The sequence below is a fragment of the Phascolarctos cinereus genome, unplaced genomic scaffold (assembly GCF_003287225.1).
Source record: "Phascolarctos cinereus isolate Bilbo 61053 unplaced genomic scaffold, phaCin_HiC Scaffold_3;HRSCAF=262, whole genome shotgun sequence".
Classification (NCBI taxonomy): Eukaryota; Metazoa; Chordata; class Mammalia; order Diprotodontia; family Phascolarctidae; genus Phascolarctos; species Phascolarctos cinereus.
In genome coordinates, this window is record NW_027555736.1 from 189,745,325 (window position 1) to 189,763,640 (window position 18,316).

At 37.0% G+C, this 18,316-nt stretch overlaps 1 protein-coding gene across 3 annotated transcripts in view; it reads left to right on the forward strand.

Moving 5' to 3' along the window:
* Positions 1 to 16,729, forward strand: part of TRIM69 (tripartite motif containing 69) — a 44,869-nt gene extending 28,140 nt beyond the window's left edge. For all 3 annotated transcript variants that reach the window (XM_021009349.2, XM_078151385.1, XM_021009350.2), the window contains one exon: positions 16,113 to 16,729. In XM_021009349.2, coding sequence (XP_020865008.1) covers positions 16,113 to 16,675 — 563 coding nt within the window. In that variant the 3' untranslated portion in view covers positions 16,676 to 16,729. The remainder of the gene's footprint in view (positions 1 to 16,112) is intronic.
* The last annotated feature ends 1,587 nt before the right edge of the window (positions 16,730 to 18,316 follow it).

Sequence of the window (18,316 nt, forward strand, 5' to 3'; positions counted from 1 at the left end):
CGGTGCTCTAGCCACTGCATCACCTACAAGCCCATTTCTTGAAGCTGGGGTAAATGAGGGAGCAGAGGAAATCAGTCCTTCACTTCTCCCTCATTCAGTTCACAGCCTTTACTCTGTGGATGAAATGAATCTTCAACCTCTGGATGCAGCAAGCAAGAATCCAAGCCAGAAAACAGCACGCCGTCTCAGTCTGGCCAGTTTAAAAAACACGGTATTTCTAGTTATACAGCCAATTTAACAAGGTGACCATCACCCATGAGGTAGGGGATGCAGAGTGTCTCCATCTTAGACGACCTCGGCAAGCCCCTCCTCCAAACTCACATATGGTTACAGTCAGTACATACATAATAGAGTATATAATGTAATGTATAACACTGTTCTCATTTTATAATCACTTCACAAGGAAGGGTCTTTTCAGGTTTCCTTGTCTCAACTGAGCAGTCGACAAGAGTTTATTAAGGCCACAGTTGTAAAGTAGTTCAATGCGGTGAATAGTGAGCGCTGGTGCCAGATATGGAAGATTTAGGCTCAACTCTTGCCCCTCACACATACTGACTGTGCAACCCTCAACATCCCAGTGCCCCAGGCAACTGAAGACTACAAATTGCAGAGAAACTACCGATCAGAACTGGTAAAAGAAGTTCCTTATCTAGAAATTCCTACAAAGATGAAATCACAAGTCTGGACCAAAAAGAAAAACAAAGTGCCAGGCATCGGGGCACAAAGACAAAAGCAAAATAGTCTCTGGCCCTCAAGAAGTATCTTCTTATCTCCAAACAGTTAGTTCTATCACTAATCCAAACATCCCCCTCAAAACATATTTTTAATTGCTCCATTTATCAATACCAACTTTAAAATTTTAATATTAATTTTTAATTTAAAAAATTATTTTCTCTCCCACTTCATTAAAAAATTAAAAACCCTTCTACTAAATAGCATTGTTGTTGTTGTCATTCAGTTGTGTCCTACTCTTTGTGACCAATAGCACACCAATACTGTCCATGGAGAACCAAGATGGTAGAGAGAAGCCAGAAAGTTGCTTGAGTTCTCCCCATTTTCCCTTGGAAACATTAAATCAAACCCCTAAAAGAATTCTGGAGCAACAGAATCCACAAAAAGACAAGAGTGAAACAATTTTCTAGCCCAACACAACTTAGAAGGACTTCAAGAAAGGTCTATCTGACTTGGGTAAAAAGGGAACAGAGCCCAGCTCGGGCGGTATCTGGGTAAGCAGGTGAGAGGCTCTTAGCCACAGCACAGATCAGCATCTGAGGCCCCGCAGTCCTGGCTTAGAAGGTCAGCCGTATAGCAGGCCATGTATGAAGCCTCCAGCCCCAGTGTAGCAGGGCACAACAGATGCAACTAGGGCAGGCCACTCTAGCACAGTGGGCAAGCTGCCAGCCCCAGACGCCTCAGCACAGGAGCTTGGCCCCCAGTGCAAGAAGCTTGGGACAGTGTCCCTTATACCACAGGAGCAGAGTTCAACTTTTAAAAATGAGCAAAAAACGAAAAAGAGCCCTGACTATACAAAGATACTAGGGCAACAGGGAAGATCCAAACATGAAACCAGAAGAGAACAATGTTAAAATGTCTAAGTGCAAAGCCTCAAAGGGCAATATGGATTGGTCTCAAGCCCAAAAAGTCCTCCTGGAAAAGCTCAAAAAGGATTTTTAAAATCAAGTAAGAGAAGTAGAAGAAAAATTAGGAAAAGAAATGAGAGCTATGCAAGAGAATTACGGGGGGGGGGGCGGGGAAGTGTCAATGACCTGGAAATGAAAGCACAAAAAGTGACTGCAGGAAACAATGCCTTAAAAAATAGAACTGGTCAAATGGAAAAAACAGAATTGGTCAAATCCACTGAAGAAAACAACTCCTTAAAAGCGGAATTGGCCAAGTAGAAAAGGAGACACAAAAGCTAATTGAAGAAAATAATTCCTTAAAAATTAGAATTGGCAAGTAGAAGCTAATGACTCTATGAGACATCAAGAATCAGTCAAACAGAATCAAAAGAATGAAAAAATAGACAAAAATATAAAATACCTCACTGGAAAAACAACTGACTTGGAAAATAGATTGAGGAGAGATAATTTAAGAATTATTGGACTACCTGAAAGCCATGATTAAAAAAAAGAGCTTAGACAGCATCTTTCAGAAATTATCAAGGAAAACTGCTCTGATATCCTAGAACCAGAGGGTAAAATAGTCATTGAAAGAATCTACCAATCACTTCCTGAAAGAAATCCCAAAATGAAAACTCCAAGGAATACTGTAGCCAAATTCCAGAACTATCAGGTCAAGGAGAAAATATGGCAAGTTGCCAGAAAGAAACAATTTAAACTATCAAGAAGCCACACTCAGGATTACATAGGACTTAGCAGTTTCTACATTAAAGGGCTTGGAATATGATATTCTGGAAGGCAAAGGAGCTTGGATTACAACCAAGAATCAACTACCCAGCAAAACTAAGCATAATCTTCCAGGGCAAAAGGGACATTCAATGAAATAGTGGACTTTGAAACTTTCCTGATGAAATGACCAGAGCTGAACAAAAAATTTGATCTTCAAATACAGGACTCAAGAGAAGCATAAAAAGGTAAACAGGAAAGAAAAAAAACCACAGTATTCAATAAGGTTAAACTGTTTATGTCCCTAACATAGGAAGATGATACTTATAACCCTTAAGAACTGTATCTCTATTAGGGCAGTTAGAAGGAGTATACTTAAATAGAGGGTGTGGGTATAAGTTGACTTTGATGTGATAATAAAAAAAAAATTAAGGGGTGAAAAAAGGATCATACTGGGAGAAGAGCAAAGGGGGAGGCAGAATGGGATAAATTATATCACATGAAGAGACATGAAAGACCTATTACAGTAGAGGGAAAGAAGGGAGGAGGTGAGCATTGTTTGAACCTTACTTTCACTAGTTTTGGCTTAAAGAGAGAATAACATACACACTCAGCTCAGTAAAGAAAATCTATCTTACCCTATAGAAAAATAGGAGAGGAAAGGGAAAAGAAAAGGGGTGGGGTGGTGGAAGGGAGAGTAGATTAAGGGAGGTGGTGGTCAGAATTAAAACACTGATGAGGAGGGATGGTGAAAGGAGAGAGAGAAAAGTATAAAAAGGGGAAAAATAGGATGGAGGGGAATACACAGTAATCACCACTGTGAATGTGAATGGGATGAGCTCACCCATAAAATGGAAGTGGATAGCAGAGTGGATTAAAAACCAGAATCCTACAATATATTGTTTACAAGAAACACATTTGAAGCAGAGAGATACACAGAGTAAAGGTAAAGGTTGGATTAGAATCTATTGTGTTTCAGCTGATGTAAAAAAGCAGGGGTAATAATCTTGATCTCACATAAAGAAAAAGCAAAAATAGATTTAATTAAAAGAGGCAAGGAAGGAAACTACATCTTACTAAAAGGTAGCATAGTCAATGAAACTAAACATATATGCACCAAGTGTATAGCATCCAAGTTCTTAAAGAAGTTAAGTGAATTACAAAAAAACTACACTAATGGGGGACTTCAGCCTCCTAGAACTAGAACTCTCTCAGAACTAAATAAATCTAACCACAAAATAAACAAGAAAGAAGTTAAGGAGATGAACAGAATTTTAGAAAAGTTAGATATGATAGACCTCTGGAGAAAAGTAGATGGGGATAGAAAGGAATATACCCTTTTCTCAGTGGTATGTGGCACCTACACAAAAACTGACCATGTATTAGAGCACAAAAACCTCACAATCAAATGCAGAAAGGTAGAAGTATTAGATGCATCCTTTTCAGATCGTGATGCAATAAAAATTACATGTAATAAAGGGCCATGGAAAGATAGATTAAAAATTAATTGGAAACTAAATAATCTAATCCTAAAGAATGAGTGGGTCAAACAACAAATCACAGAAATAATAATTTCATCAAAGAGAATGACAATAATGAGACAACATACCAAAATTTCTGGGATACAGACAAAGCAGTACTTAGGGGAAATTTAATATTTTATATGAATAAAATATAGAAAAAGCAGATTAATGAATTGGGCATTCAATTTAAAAAGCTAGAAAAAGAACAAATTAAAAATCCCCAACTGAACACCAAATTAGAAATTCTGAAAAGCAAAGGATTAATAAAATTGAAAGTAAGAAAACTATTGAACTACTAAATAAAACTAAGAGCTGGTTTTGTGAAAAAAAATCAATAAAACAATAAATCTTTTTAGTTAATTTGATTAAAAAAAAAGAAATAAAACCACATTACCAGTATCAAAAATGAAAAGGGTGAATTCACCACCAATGAAGAGGAAATTAAAACAACTGTTAGGAGCTAGTTTGCCCAACTATATGCCAATAAAACTGAAAATCTAAGTGAACTGGATGAATATTTACAAAATTATAAATTACCCACATTAACAGAAGAGGAAATAAAATAATTAAATAACCCCATTTTAGAAAAAGAAATTGAGCAAGCCATCAAGAACTCCCTAAGAAAAAAATTGCCAGGCCAATTGGATTAACAAGTAAATTCTACCAAACATTTAAAGAATTAATTCTAATACTATATAAACTATTTGGAAAAATAGGTGAAGAAGTCTTACCACATTCCTATTATAACACAAATAAGGTTCTGACACCTAAATCAAGAAGAGCCCAAACAGAGAAAGAAAGTTATAGTTCAATTTCCCTAATGAATATTGATGCAAAAATTTTAAATAAATTATCAAAAAGATTACAGCATTTATCACCAAGAAAATATACTATGACCAGGTGGGATTTATACCAGGAATGCAGATCTGGTTCAAAATTAGGAAATTTATTAGTATAATTGACCATGCATCAATAACAAAACAAACAGAAAAATATGATTATCTCAATAGATGCAGAAAAAACTTTCGACCAAAGAAAGCATCCATTCCTATTAAAAACATTAGAAAGCAAAGGAATAAATGGAGCTTTCCTTAAAATGATAAATAATATCTGTCTAAAACCATCAGCAAGCATTATCTGTAATGGGGATAAGCTAGAAGCTTTCCCAATGAGATTGGGGTGAAACAAGGATGCCCATTATCACCACTATCATTCAATACTAGAAATGTTAGCGTTAGCAAGAAGAGAAGAAAAAGAAATTGAAGGAATTAGAATAGACAATGAGGAAACAAGACTATCACTCTTTGTAGAGGATATGATGGTATACTTAAAGAATCCTAGAGAATCAACTAAAAAACTGCTTGAAATAATTAACAACTTTAGCAAAGTAGCAGGATATAAAATAAACCCACATAAATCATCAGCATTTCTATATATTACCGACAAAGACAAGCAGCAGGAGATAGAAAGAGAAATTCCATTAAAAATAACTGTAAACAATATAAAATATTTGGGAGTCCACTTGCCAAGACAAATCTAGGAATTATATGAACACAATTACAAAATACTTTTCACCAAATAAAGTTAATCTAAATAATTGGAAAAATATCAGTTGCTCATGGGCAGGCCAAGCTAATATAATAAAAATGACAATTCTACCTAAATTAATTTACTTACTCAGTGCCATACCAATCAAGCTGTCAAAAATTATTTTATAGAGCTAAAAAAAATAATAACAACAAAATTCATCTAGAAGAACAAAAGGTCAAGAATATCAAGGGAATTAATGAAAAAAATGGAAAGGAATGTGGCCTGTCTGTACCAGATCTAAAATTACAAAGTATTAAGGGCAGCTAGGTGGAGCAGTGGCCAGAGCATCAGCCCTGAAGTCAGGAGAACCTGTGTTCAAAACTAGCCTCAGACCAAACACTTGACACTTACTAGCTATGTGACCCTGGACAAGTCACTTAGCCCAGTTGCCTAAATAAATAAATAGAAAGTAACAATCATCAAAACTATTTGGTACTGGCTAAGAAACAGAGTGGTGGATCGGGGGAGTAGATTAGGTAAACGAGACAATTGTAAACTAATATAGTAATCCACTGTTTGATAATCCCAAAGACTCCAGCTTCCGGGATAAGAACTCACTATTTGATAAAAACTGCTGGGAAAACTGGAAAATAGTACGGCAGAAACTAGGCATAGACCCACATCTCACATATATCACAATAAGGTCAAAATAAGTACATGATTTAGACATAAAGGGTGACACCATAAGCAAATTAAGAGAGCAAGGAATAGTTTACCTGTCAGATTTATGGAGAAGGGAAGAATTTATAAACAAAGAAAAGATAGAGAACATTATGAAATACAAAATGGATAATTTTGATTATATTAAATTATAAAGTTTTTGCACAAACAAAACCAACACAACCAAGATTAGAAGGAAAGCAGAAAGATGGAAAATAATTTTTACAGCAAGTGTTTCTGATAAAGGCCTCATTTCTCAACTATGTTGAGAACTGAGTCAAATTTATAAGAATACAAGTCATTCCCCAATTGATAAATGGTCAAAGAATATGAACAGGCAATTTTCAGATGAAGAAATTAAAGCTATCCATAGTCATATGAAAAAATGCTCTAAATCACTATTGTTTAGAGAAATACAAATTAAAACAACTCTGAGGTATCATATCACACCTACCAGATTGGCTACCATGACAGAAAAGGAAAATAATAATTGTTGGGAGAAGATGTGGGGAAATTGGGAGACAATGTATTGTCGGTGGAGTTCTGAACTGATCTAACCATTCTGGAGAGCAATTCAGAAGTATGCACAAAGGGCAATCAAACTATGCATACTCTTTGATCCACCAATACTACTTTTAGGGCTGTATCCCAAAGAGATCATAAAAAAGGGGAAAGGACCCATATATACAAAAAATATTTACAGTCGCTCTTTCTGTGGTGGCAAAGAATTGGAAATTAAGGAGATGCCCATCAGCTGGGGAGTGGCTGAACAAGTTGTGGTATATGAATGTAATGAAATATTATTGTGCTATAAGAAATAATGGGCAGGCTGATTTCAGAAAAACCTGGAAAGACTTGTAGGATGAAGTGAGCAGAACCAGGAGAACATTGTACACCAAAACATCAACATTGTGCTATGATCAACTATAACTGACTTACTTCTTCTCAGCAATACAATGATTCAAGGCAATTCCAAAAGACATATGAAGGAAAATGCTATCCACATCCAGAGAAAGAACTATAGAGTCTGAATGCAGATTGAAGCATGCTATTTTCACTTTTTTTGTTTTTTGTTTTTCATGGCTTTTCCCTTTTGTTTCTGTTTCTTCTTTCATAACATGACTAATGTGGAAATATGTTTACAGGATTGCATATATAAAACCTATATCAGGTTGCTTGTCATCTTGGGGAGGGGGGAAGGGAAGGAAGGAGAAAAAATATGGAACTCAAAATTTTATTTTATTTTATTTCAATTGAATTTTATTTTAAACTAAAACACCAGAACACAAATACAGAATAGAGAAAAGAAAAAGAAAAAACATATCATAAACTTGAATAGTGGAACTTAATTACAAAGTAAGGAAAAAAAGCATGTCATGTGCATAGCAGAACATAGCAGAGGATTCAAAATATGTAATGATAAATTTTCATTTCAAGAAAGCTTGTATGGGGGGTGGAGCCAAGATGGCGGAGTAAAAGCAGTAACTTGCTTGAAGTCTCCCCCAAACGCCTCCAAATGCCTGTAAAAACAGCTCTACACAAATTCTAGAGCAGCAGAACCCACAAAAAGACAGAGTGAAACAAATTTCCAGCCCAAGACAACCTGGATGGTTGATGGGAAAGGTCTGTTGCACTGGGCTGGGAGAGGAGCATAGTTCAGTGTGAGCCATGCAGGCAAAGACAGGGCCTCAGGAAACCTGGAGCAGGCCTCAGGGAACTGAATCAAGGGGAGCTGTGGCAGTTTCCAGACTTCTCAACCCACAAATGCCAAAGACAACATAGAAGGTCAGTAGGAAAGGTCTATCACACCTGGGTGAAAGAGAAGTTTGGTCTAGCCCCAGTCCTGGCACAGCCTTGGGGTAGCAGCTGCTTCCAGAGCTCTCGGCCCACAGAAAGTGGGGAGATTGAACAGCTGATCAGAGAGGGATTGCAAGGATCTCTTTGCTGGTGCTGAGGCAGGATTCTCTTGCCTTGCCTATGCTTGGACTTGGGTTGCAGTCCTGGGTGGCAGTTCTGGGGCGAGGAGGACCACTGGCATGGTAGAGCTTGTGGCAGCACTGGAGACAGAATCCTTCTCACAGTTCCAAGGCAGAAAAGAGTGATTGTGGTCACTCAAAGACCAGAGCACAGGCCAGGAAAGGAGTAAATACCTCGCCCCTAATCATACCACCTTGGAAGAACTGAAAATTTACAGGTTCCTAGAAGTATCTCTAAAAACAGCTGCACAAAACCCCTGAAGCTTGGGATGGTACATCCTCCACACTGGAAGCAGACCCCTACCTTAACAAAGAGTTTAAAAGTCAAGTAATTGGCTGGGAACATGAGCACAACAGTGGAAAAAACCCCTCAGACTATAGAATCTTACAAAGAAGATCAAAACATACAACCAGAAGAAGACAGCAAAGTCAAAGCTCTTACATTCAAAGCCTCCAAGAAAAATATGAATCAGTCCCAGGCCATGGAAGAGTTCAAAAAGGATTCTGAGAAACAAGTAAGAGAAGTAGAAGAAAAACTGGGAGGAGAAATGAGAGTGATGCAAGAAAATCATGAAAAACAAGTCAACAGCTTGCTAAAGGAGATCCAAAAAATACTGAAGTAAATAACACTTTAAAAAATAGAGTAACCCATATGGCAAAAGAGATCCAAAAAGCCAACGAAGAGAAGAATGCCTTAAAAAGCAGAATTGGCCAAATGGAAAAAGAAGTCCAGAAGCTCACTGAAGAAAATATTTCCTTAAAAATTAGAATGGAGTAAATGGAATTTAATGACTTTATGAGAAATCAAGAAATTATAAAACAAAACCAAAAGAATGAAAAAATAGAGACAATGTGAAATATCTGATTGGAAAAACAACTCACCTGGAAAATAGATCCAGGAGAGACAATTTAATAATTATTGGACCATCTGAAAACCATGATCAGAAAAAGAGCCAAGACATCATCTATCAAGAAATTATCAAGGAAAATTGTCCTCATAGTTTAGAACCAGAGGGTGAAATAGAAATGGAAAGAATCTACCAATCACCTTCTGAAAGAGATCCCCAAAGGAAAAGTCCCAGGAACATTATAACCAAATTCTGGAGTTCCCAGGTCAAAGAGAAAATATTGTAAGCAGCTAGAAAGAAACAATTCAAGTATTGTGGAAACACAATCAGGATAGCATAAGATTTAGCAGCTTCTACATTAAGGGACCAGAGGGCTTGGAATATGATGTTCTGGAGGTCAAAGGAGCTAGGATTAAAACCAAAAGTCACCTACCCAGCAAAACTGAGTATAATCCTTCAGGGGAAAAAATGGATATTCAGTGAAATAGAGGACTTTAAAGCATTCTTCATGAAAAGATCAGAGCTGAACAGAAAATTTGACTTTCAAATACAAGACTCAAGACAAACATGAAGAGGTAAACAGGAAAGAGAAATCATAAGTGACTTATTAAAGGTGAACTGTTTATATTCCTACATGGAAAGATGATATTTGTAACTCATGAGACCTTTCTCAGTATTAGGGTAATTGGAAGGAAAAAAATATATATATACATACAGAGGACATAGGGTAAATTGAAGATGAAGGGATGATATCTAAAAAACAAAATTAAGGGATGAGAGAGGAGAAAGGGAGAGGTTGAATGGGATAAATTATTTCATATAAAACAGACAAGAAAAAGTTTTTACAATGCAGGGAAAGTGTGACTAGGTGAGAAAGAATGAGTGAATCTTAATCTCATTGGATGGGTATGGAAATCTATCTTACCCTTCAGGAAAATAGGGGGGAAGGGGATAAGAGACAGGTGGATGATAGAAGGGATGGCAGATTGGGGGAAGGGGCAATCAGAAGCAAACACTTTTGAGGAGGGACAGGGTCAAAGGAGAGAATAGAATAAATGGGGGGTGGGATAGGATGAAGGGATATTTTTCACAATATAACTATCATGGAAGTGTTTTGCATGACTATACCATGTATACCCTGTATCGAGTTGCTTGCCTTTTCAATGAGGGTGGATGAGGAGGGAGGAAGGGAGAGAATTTGGAACACAAAGTTTTAAAAACAAAGGTTAAAAATTGTTTTTACATGCAACTGGGAAATAAGATATACAGGCAATGGGGTATAGAAATCTATCCTGCCCTACAGGAAAACAGAAGGGAAAAGGGATAAAAGGGGGGGGGAATGATAGAAGGGAGGGCAGATTAGGGGAAGGGGTATGTAGAACACGTGCCATCTTGAAAGTCTGACAGTTGATCAAATGTTCATTTTTTTTTTCATTCAGGATTATGCTTAACTTTTCTGGGTATGATATTTTGGTCTGAGCCTCAGTTCTTTTGCTCTTCAATATATAGTGTTCCAAGACCTGTGGTCCTTTAATGTCTCCATTGCTAGGTCTTGTGTGATTCTAATTACGGTACCATCATATTTAAAGTGTGTTTTTTATTTTTTTTCTTATTGCTTTTAATATTTTATCCTTGAGCTGGGGGTTTTGGAATTTGACTATAATATTCCTATGAGTTTTCCTCATAGGATCTCTTTTAAGTGGTGATCAATGGATTTTTTCTATTTCTACTTTCCCTTCTTGTTCCAATGCTTCAGGACAATTTTCTTTAATTATTTTTTTGTATTATTATATCAAGATTTTTTTTTTGATCATAGCTTTCCAATTATCTTTATGTTTTCTCTTCTTGATCTATTCTCTAGATCTGTTGTTTTTCTTATATTTCACTTTCTCTTCTATTTTTTCATTATATTTTGTTTAATTATTTCTTGATGTCTTATAATTTTGCTGGCTTTGCCTCGCCCAATTCTAATTTTCAAGGTGTAATTTCTTCCACAAGATTTTGGATCTCCTTTTCTGATTGGTTCACTTTCCTTTTATAGTCCTCTTGTTTTTCTTGGCTTATTCTTATTTTTTTTTTTGCTTGATTTTTTTTTTCTCCATCTCATTTGATTTTTAAAGTCTTTTAAAAGTTCTTCTGTGAATTCTTTTTTAGCAGGTGACCATTTGACATTACTCTTTGGGGTAGAAGGGGGTTCCTTTGCTACAATATCCTCTTCTGAGGACAAACTCGGGTCTTCATAATAGCTTTCTATGGTTGGATTCTTTCTCTTTTGCATTTGCATTTTTGGTAGTAATAGCTTAATTTTTGTAATCACCTCTAGCCCTGGGTGCCTCTTGCCTCAGATCTTCAGTTCTCCCCTCTAGCCTGGAACCAAAACCAAAGCTCTAGCCTCGGGTAAGTGCCCACAGCCAGGGGTCTTCTACCCCACTGCTTCTGCACTCACCTGCTGGTTCCTTCTTGCCCCCATCAATCTCCACTCTCGGAACACAGCTGGGTCTGGCGTTCCTTGTCAGCAGAGGTTCCTTCGATATTCCTGGGCTCCAATGCCCAACTCCATTCACTATCTCGGGGGTAAAAGTTCCTGTAGCTGGGGCAGAGGTAGCCTCCCAAACCTGCTAACCCCAGGGCTTGCAGCTTGTTGTCAACTCGGGCCCCTAGCCTGGAGGCATTTACTCTTCACTGGGACCAAACTTAGTCTGAGATTTTTCTTCTAATCTTCTGGAATTGTCTCAGGAAGACCCCTGTTATGACCCTATTCATATTTATTTTTTACCTGCATTTAGTTCTCCCTAAGGTGCTACTTTGCCTCTTTTGTGGGGGAAAATCTTGAGAGCTTGGAATTTTCTAACCTATTCCCACCATCTTCCCAGAATCCTCCCCTCAAAATTTTATAAAAATTGAATATCAAAAACTATCTTTACATATAATTGGAAAAAATAAAATACCATTTAAGAAAAATGAAGTTTTCTTGGCAAAGATACTAGAAAGCTATTTCCTTCTCCAGTAGATTAAAACAAACACAAATTAAGTAACTTGCCCAGGATCACACAGCTAGTGAGTGTCTGAGGTTGGATTTTAACTCAGGTCTTCCTGACTCCAAACACAGTGCTCTATCCACTAACTCACCAAACTGCCTCCAATAAATATCATGGTAAAGCAAAATAAATTCCCAGATTGTCCATGTCAAGAAAAAAAGTCTCAATTTGCACTGAGTCCATCACTTCTCTCTGTGAGGAGGTGATTAGCGTGCTTCATCATCCGTCTTCTAGAATTATGGTTGGTCATTGTGTTGATGAGAGTTAAGTCTTTCAAAGTTGCATGTTGGGGCAGCTAGGTGGCACAGTGGATAGAGCACTGGCCCTGAAGCAGGAGCCTCAGACCAAATATTTGACACTTCCTAGCTGTATGACTCTGGGCAAGTCACTTAATCTCAAATGCCTAAAAAAAAAAAACAAAAACGAAGTTGTATGTCTTCACAATGTTTTTTATTGTATGAATGGTTTTCCTGGTTCTGCTTATTTTGCTGTGCAACGGTTCACACAAATCTTTCCAGGTTTCTCTGAAATCCTCCTTTTCACAGATAATAATATTTCATTACATTTATGTACTATACTTTGTCCAGTCACTCTCCAATTTTTTCTATAAATTTATTTATTTATTTTTAGTTTTCAACATTTACTTCCATAAGATTTTGAGTTCCAAATTTTCTCATCTCTCTCTTCCTCTGCCCCAAGACAGTATGTACATTGATATAGGCTCAACATATACATTCATATTAAACCTATTTTCACATTATTCATGTTGTAAAGAAGAAACCAAAAAAAGAGAGAGAGCAAATAATATGCTTTGAACTCCGTAGTTCTTTTTCTGAATGCGGACAGCATTTTCCATCGTGAGTGTTTTGGAGTTGTCTTAGATCCTTGCACTGCTAAGAAGAGATACGCCTATCAAAGTTAGCAATCCAATAATGTGGCTGTTACTGTGTACACATTCTCCTGGTTCTGCTCACTTCACTCAGCATCAGTTCATATTAAATCTTTCCAGTTTTTCTGAAATCTGTCTGCTCATCATTTCTTATAGCACAACACTATTCATTACATTCATATACCACAACTTGCTCAGCCATTCCCCAATTGATGGGCATGCTCTCAATTTCCAATTCTTTGACACCACAAAAAGAGCTGCTATAAATATTTTTGTACATGTGGGTCCTTTTCTCATTTGTTTGATCTCTTTGGGATATAGCCGTAGAAGTGCTATTGCTGGATCAAAGGGTATGCACATTTTTGTAGCCCTTTGGGCATAGTCCCAAATTGTTCTCCAAAATGGCTGGATCATTTCACGACTCCACCAACAATGTATTAGTGTTTGGACCTGTACTCTTAAGGAACCAAGCTAAGCTGTGAACCTAATCCCCTACCCCTCCTCAAAGACTGAGAAGGTAAAAAGGGGGAGGGGATTAAGTTCCACTTGTTGGAGGAGTATGTCTTATATTTGCTAATATATCTTTGAAGTAAATATTCCTTTATGAAAGAGTTGCTAAATGGAATTGGGGTACAGAGGCCTCCCCCACATTTGAAGGGAAAACCCTTGGTGGGGGTGGAACCAATGGCAGAGAGCCTTGACACCCTAAACTCTCTTAAAGATACCAGAGAACCTTGAGGGAGGAGTGAAAAGCAATCTATCTGGCCTTTCAGGTAGTGAGGGCCAGGGTAGTCAACGTTACAAATATTTGTACATATGGGTCCTTTTCTTCTTTCTTTGATTTCTTTGGGAGTTGTGCTATTACTGGGTCAGAATATGCATAGCTTAGCAAGAAACTTTATGGGCAAAGTTTCAATTTGCTTCCCAACAGGGATCAACTAATTCACAACTCCCTCAACAACGCACTGAAGTGTTTGTTTTCCTTCAATCCTTCCAACATTTGTCACTTTCCTTTTTTGTCAACTTTGTCAATCTGATGGATATAAGGTAGAGTCTCAGAACTGCTTTAATTGGCATTTCTCTAATTATTAGTGATTTGGAGCTTTTTTCCATTTAGTTATTATTTGGATTTCTTCCTTAGAAAACTGCCTGTTCATATTATTTGACCATTTATAAGTTAGGAAATGGCTCTTATTCTTATAAATTTGAATCAGTTCCTTGCATATTTTGGAAATAAGATCTTTATCAGAAAAATCTGCTTTAAAGATTTTTTCCCCCAGTTATCCATTTCTCTTCTAATTTTAGCTGCATTGGCTTTATGCAAAAACATTTTAAAGTGTACATAATCAAAATTGTCCATTTATCTTCTTTAATCCTTTCTTTCCCTTCTTTAATCACAAACTCTTTCCCTCCTTCCATAGCTCTGAATGGTAATTTCTTCCTTGCTCTCCTAATTTATGATATTACCCTTTATTTCTAAGTCATGTATCAGTTTAGAGCTTTTCTTGGCATATGGTATAAGACAGACTACACCTAATTTCTGACAAATTGCTTTCTAGGTTAGCACTCATTTTTGCTGACAGTATTATTTTCTTTATTAAATCATAAATTCCTTGAGGGTCAAGAGTATGCCTAATACTTACAAAGAATTCCCAAATTCCTATTATGGTACTATGGATACTAAACACACACACACACACACACACACACACACACACATTTTTTAAAATTAAAATTTTTTTGTTACATTTTAAGTTCTGAACTGTCTTCCTCCCTCCTTCTCCACCCTGCAGTAGATAAGGCCACCATTTGATAAAGATACACCTCCCCATCTCCTCGCACACACCCACCCACATACCACGTTATGTATACTTCTATTTATCAGCTCTCTATGCAAGTTGCTCCATGTTTTTCTCAAAGTCAACCTGCTCGAACCAAGAGAACATTGTACACAATAACAGCCATGCTGTACAATGACTAATATTGATAAACTTAACCCTTCTCAGCAATACAAGGATCTAAGACATCTCCAGAGGCCTTGTGATGGAAAATGCTATCCACATCTAAAGAAAGAACTATGAAAGTTGAATTGCTATTTTTTTCTCTTCTGTTGAGTTTTTTTTCCTCTTTCTGATGGTCCCTCCTATTGGTTTTAATTTTTACTTACAACACCACTAATGTGAAAATATGTTTAATAGGAATGTAAATGTATAGCCTGTATCAGATTGTGTACCATCTTGGTGGTGGGGAGGAAGGGGGATAAAAATTTTAAACTCAAAAGCATATGGAAGTGATTATTGATAAATCTAAATAAGCTAATAAAATTTTAAAAAATCAACCTGCTCATCATTTCTTACAGTAGCACAATAGTATTCCACCACAATCCTATACCCTAACTTGTTTAGCCATACCCCAATTGATGGGCATCCCCTCAATGTCCAATTTTTGCCACCACAAAGAGAGCTGCTATAAATTTTTAGGTTCTTTTACTTTCTCCCCAGTTACTTAGGAAATATTCCCAAGTGGTAATGCTGGATCAAAGTATATATACAGTTTTATAACTCTGGGCATTTAGAATTCCATATTGTTCTCCAAAATGGTTGGGTCAGTTCACAATTCAGCCAACAATGTTTTAGTATTTCAGTTTTTCCACATTCCCTGCAACATTTGTCATTTTCCCCTTCTCTTATTTTAGCCAATCTAATAGGTGTGAGAAGATATCTCAAAGTTGTTTAAATTTTCATTTCTCTAATCAATGATGATTTAGAGCATTTTTTCATATGACTATATATAGCCTTGATTTCTTCATTAAAAAACTGCCTATTCATATCCTTTGGCCATTTATCAATTAGAAAATGACTCATATTCTTATAAATTTGACAAAGTTCTCCATATATTTGAGATATGAGACCTTTATCTGAGAAACTTTCTATAAAACTTTCCCCCCCAATTTTCTGCTTTCCTTTTAATCTTGGGTACATTGGTTTTATTTGTACAAAATCTTTTTAATTTAAGGTAATCAAAACTATCCATTTTATATATCATAATGCTCTCTATCACTTGTTTATTTATTAATTCTTCTCCTGTTCATAAATCAAAAAAATGAGACTAACTTGCCTGACGCTATGTCTAGATGTATATGCCATACTAGGAGGGATATGCCATTTTACTAGCAAGGCTGGTTACATTCATTTCAAGCCAGCCTTCTTCTTGCCCTGAATTGTCTTTATTTTATTTCCGTAGGCCTTTCTCTGATAACTCTGGACCCCAAAACAGCACACCCAAATTTGGTGATATCTGAAGATCGAACCAGTGTGTGGCATGGTGATGTTAAGAAGATGATTCCTGACAATCCAGAGCGGTTTGACTCAAGTGTGGCTGTGCTTGGTTTAGATGCCTTTAACAAAGGAAAATGGTACTGGGAGGTAGAAGTAGCCAAGAAAACAAAATGGACATTGGGAGTGGTCAGAGAGTCAATCAGTCGGAAGGGCTGTTGTCCTCTGACTCCTACAGATGGGTTCTGGCTCCTCCGGCTAAGGAACAGTCTTGAACTAAAGGCTCTAGATGTGCCCTCCTTCAGTATGGTGCTGAAATGCAGCCTCAGCAAGGTGGGAATATATTTGGATTATGAGGGAGGACAGGTGTCCTTTTATAATGCTGAAGACATGTCTCACATTTACACCTTCAGCAGTACCTTTACTGAACAACTATTCCCCTACTTCTGCCCCTGCCTGAATGATTCTGGAGATAACCTAGAGCCACTGAGCATCATTCACCCCTTTGGCACATGCTCAGACAAGCAGTAATGCTGCTTTGTTGGTTCAGAGCTTTATTAAAGGTAACTGATGCAGTTTCTTGGATTCATGACTTATTTCTTACTTCAGCCTTCTGTCTCTGTCTCCCCGCTTGATTGGAACTGCAGTCAATAACTGTATGAGAAACATGACAAAGTGGGTTCTAGTTTCACTGTTTACACTTTACTTGACAATTGTATTATATAATCATAAAATACCAAGCTAGAAGGGACTTCAGGTCATGAAGTAGTCCAATAGTCCAATCTATTCATTAACGTAAATTCCTACTGCATAAAACCCCCCCAGAAAAATGGTCATTCAGCTCTGACTTGAAGATCTTTATGACATATTTAATTTTAGAGCACTTTCCCACCTCCACTTTTCACATATCCCCAAGCACTCAACACCTTCTGGCAAGATACCCCCCCCCCATCACCTCCCCACACACTATATATAACACACTATCTGGGCCTGGTTTCTCCCAGGGCAATGCCTCCTTTGTCCAAATTATCTTTCCATTCTCCACTGGACCCTCCCTGACCTTACCTTTCACTGAAACAACAACAACAAAATCCCCCACGTGAAAACACTTCAAGCTCTTTAGTTCCATCTTTTAAAAAAATTTTTTAAATTTATTTATTTTTAGCTTTCAGCATTCACTTCCATAAGATTTTGAGTTTAAAATTGTCTCCCCCTTTCATATGGCATATAATCTGACATAGGCTCTACATATACATTTATGTTAAGCATAATTTCCCATTAGTCATAACGTAAAAAACAATTAGAATTAATGGGAGGAGCCAAAAGAATGAAGCAATAAAATAAAACAACAAAGGAAAAGGAGAGCAAATAGTATGCTTCCATTTACATTCAGACTCCATATTTCTTTCTCTGTGTGTGGAGAGCAATTTCCATCATGAATCTTTTGGAGTTGTCTTTGAATATTGTGTGGCTGTGAAGAGCCAAGGCTTTCCAAAGTCAGTCATCCCATAATGTGGCACTCGGCATCACTTCATATTAAGTCTTTTCAGGTTTTTCTGAAGTCCACCTGCTCATCATTTCTTATAGCACAATAGTATTCCATTACATTCATATACTACAACTTGTCCAGCCATTCCCCAATTGATGGATATTCCCTCAATTTCCAATTCTTTGCCACCACAAAAAGAGCTGCTATAAATATTTTTGTACATGTGAGTCCTTTTCCCATTTGTATGATCTCTTTGGGATGTAGCCCTACAAGTGGTATTGCTGGGTCAAAGGGTATGCACAATTTTATAGCCCTTTGGGCATAGCTCCAAATTGCTCTCCAAAATGGCTGGATCATTTCACAACTCCAGCAACAATGTATTAATGTTCCAATTTTCCCACATCTTCTCCAACATTTATCATTATCCTGTTTTGTCATGTTAGCCAATCGGATAGGTGTGACGTGGTACCTCAGAGTAATTTTGATTTGCATTTCTCTAACCAATAATGATTTAGAACATTTTTTCATATGACTATAGATAGCTTTAGTTTCTTCCTCTGAGAACTGCCTGTTCATATCCTTTGACTATTTATCAATTGGGGAATGACTTGTATTATTATAAATTTGACTCAGTTCTCTATATATTTTAGAAATGAGGCCTTTGTCAGAGACACTGGTTGTAA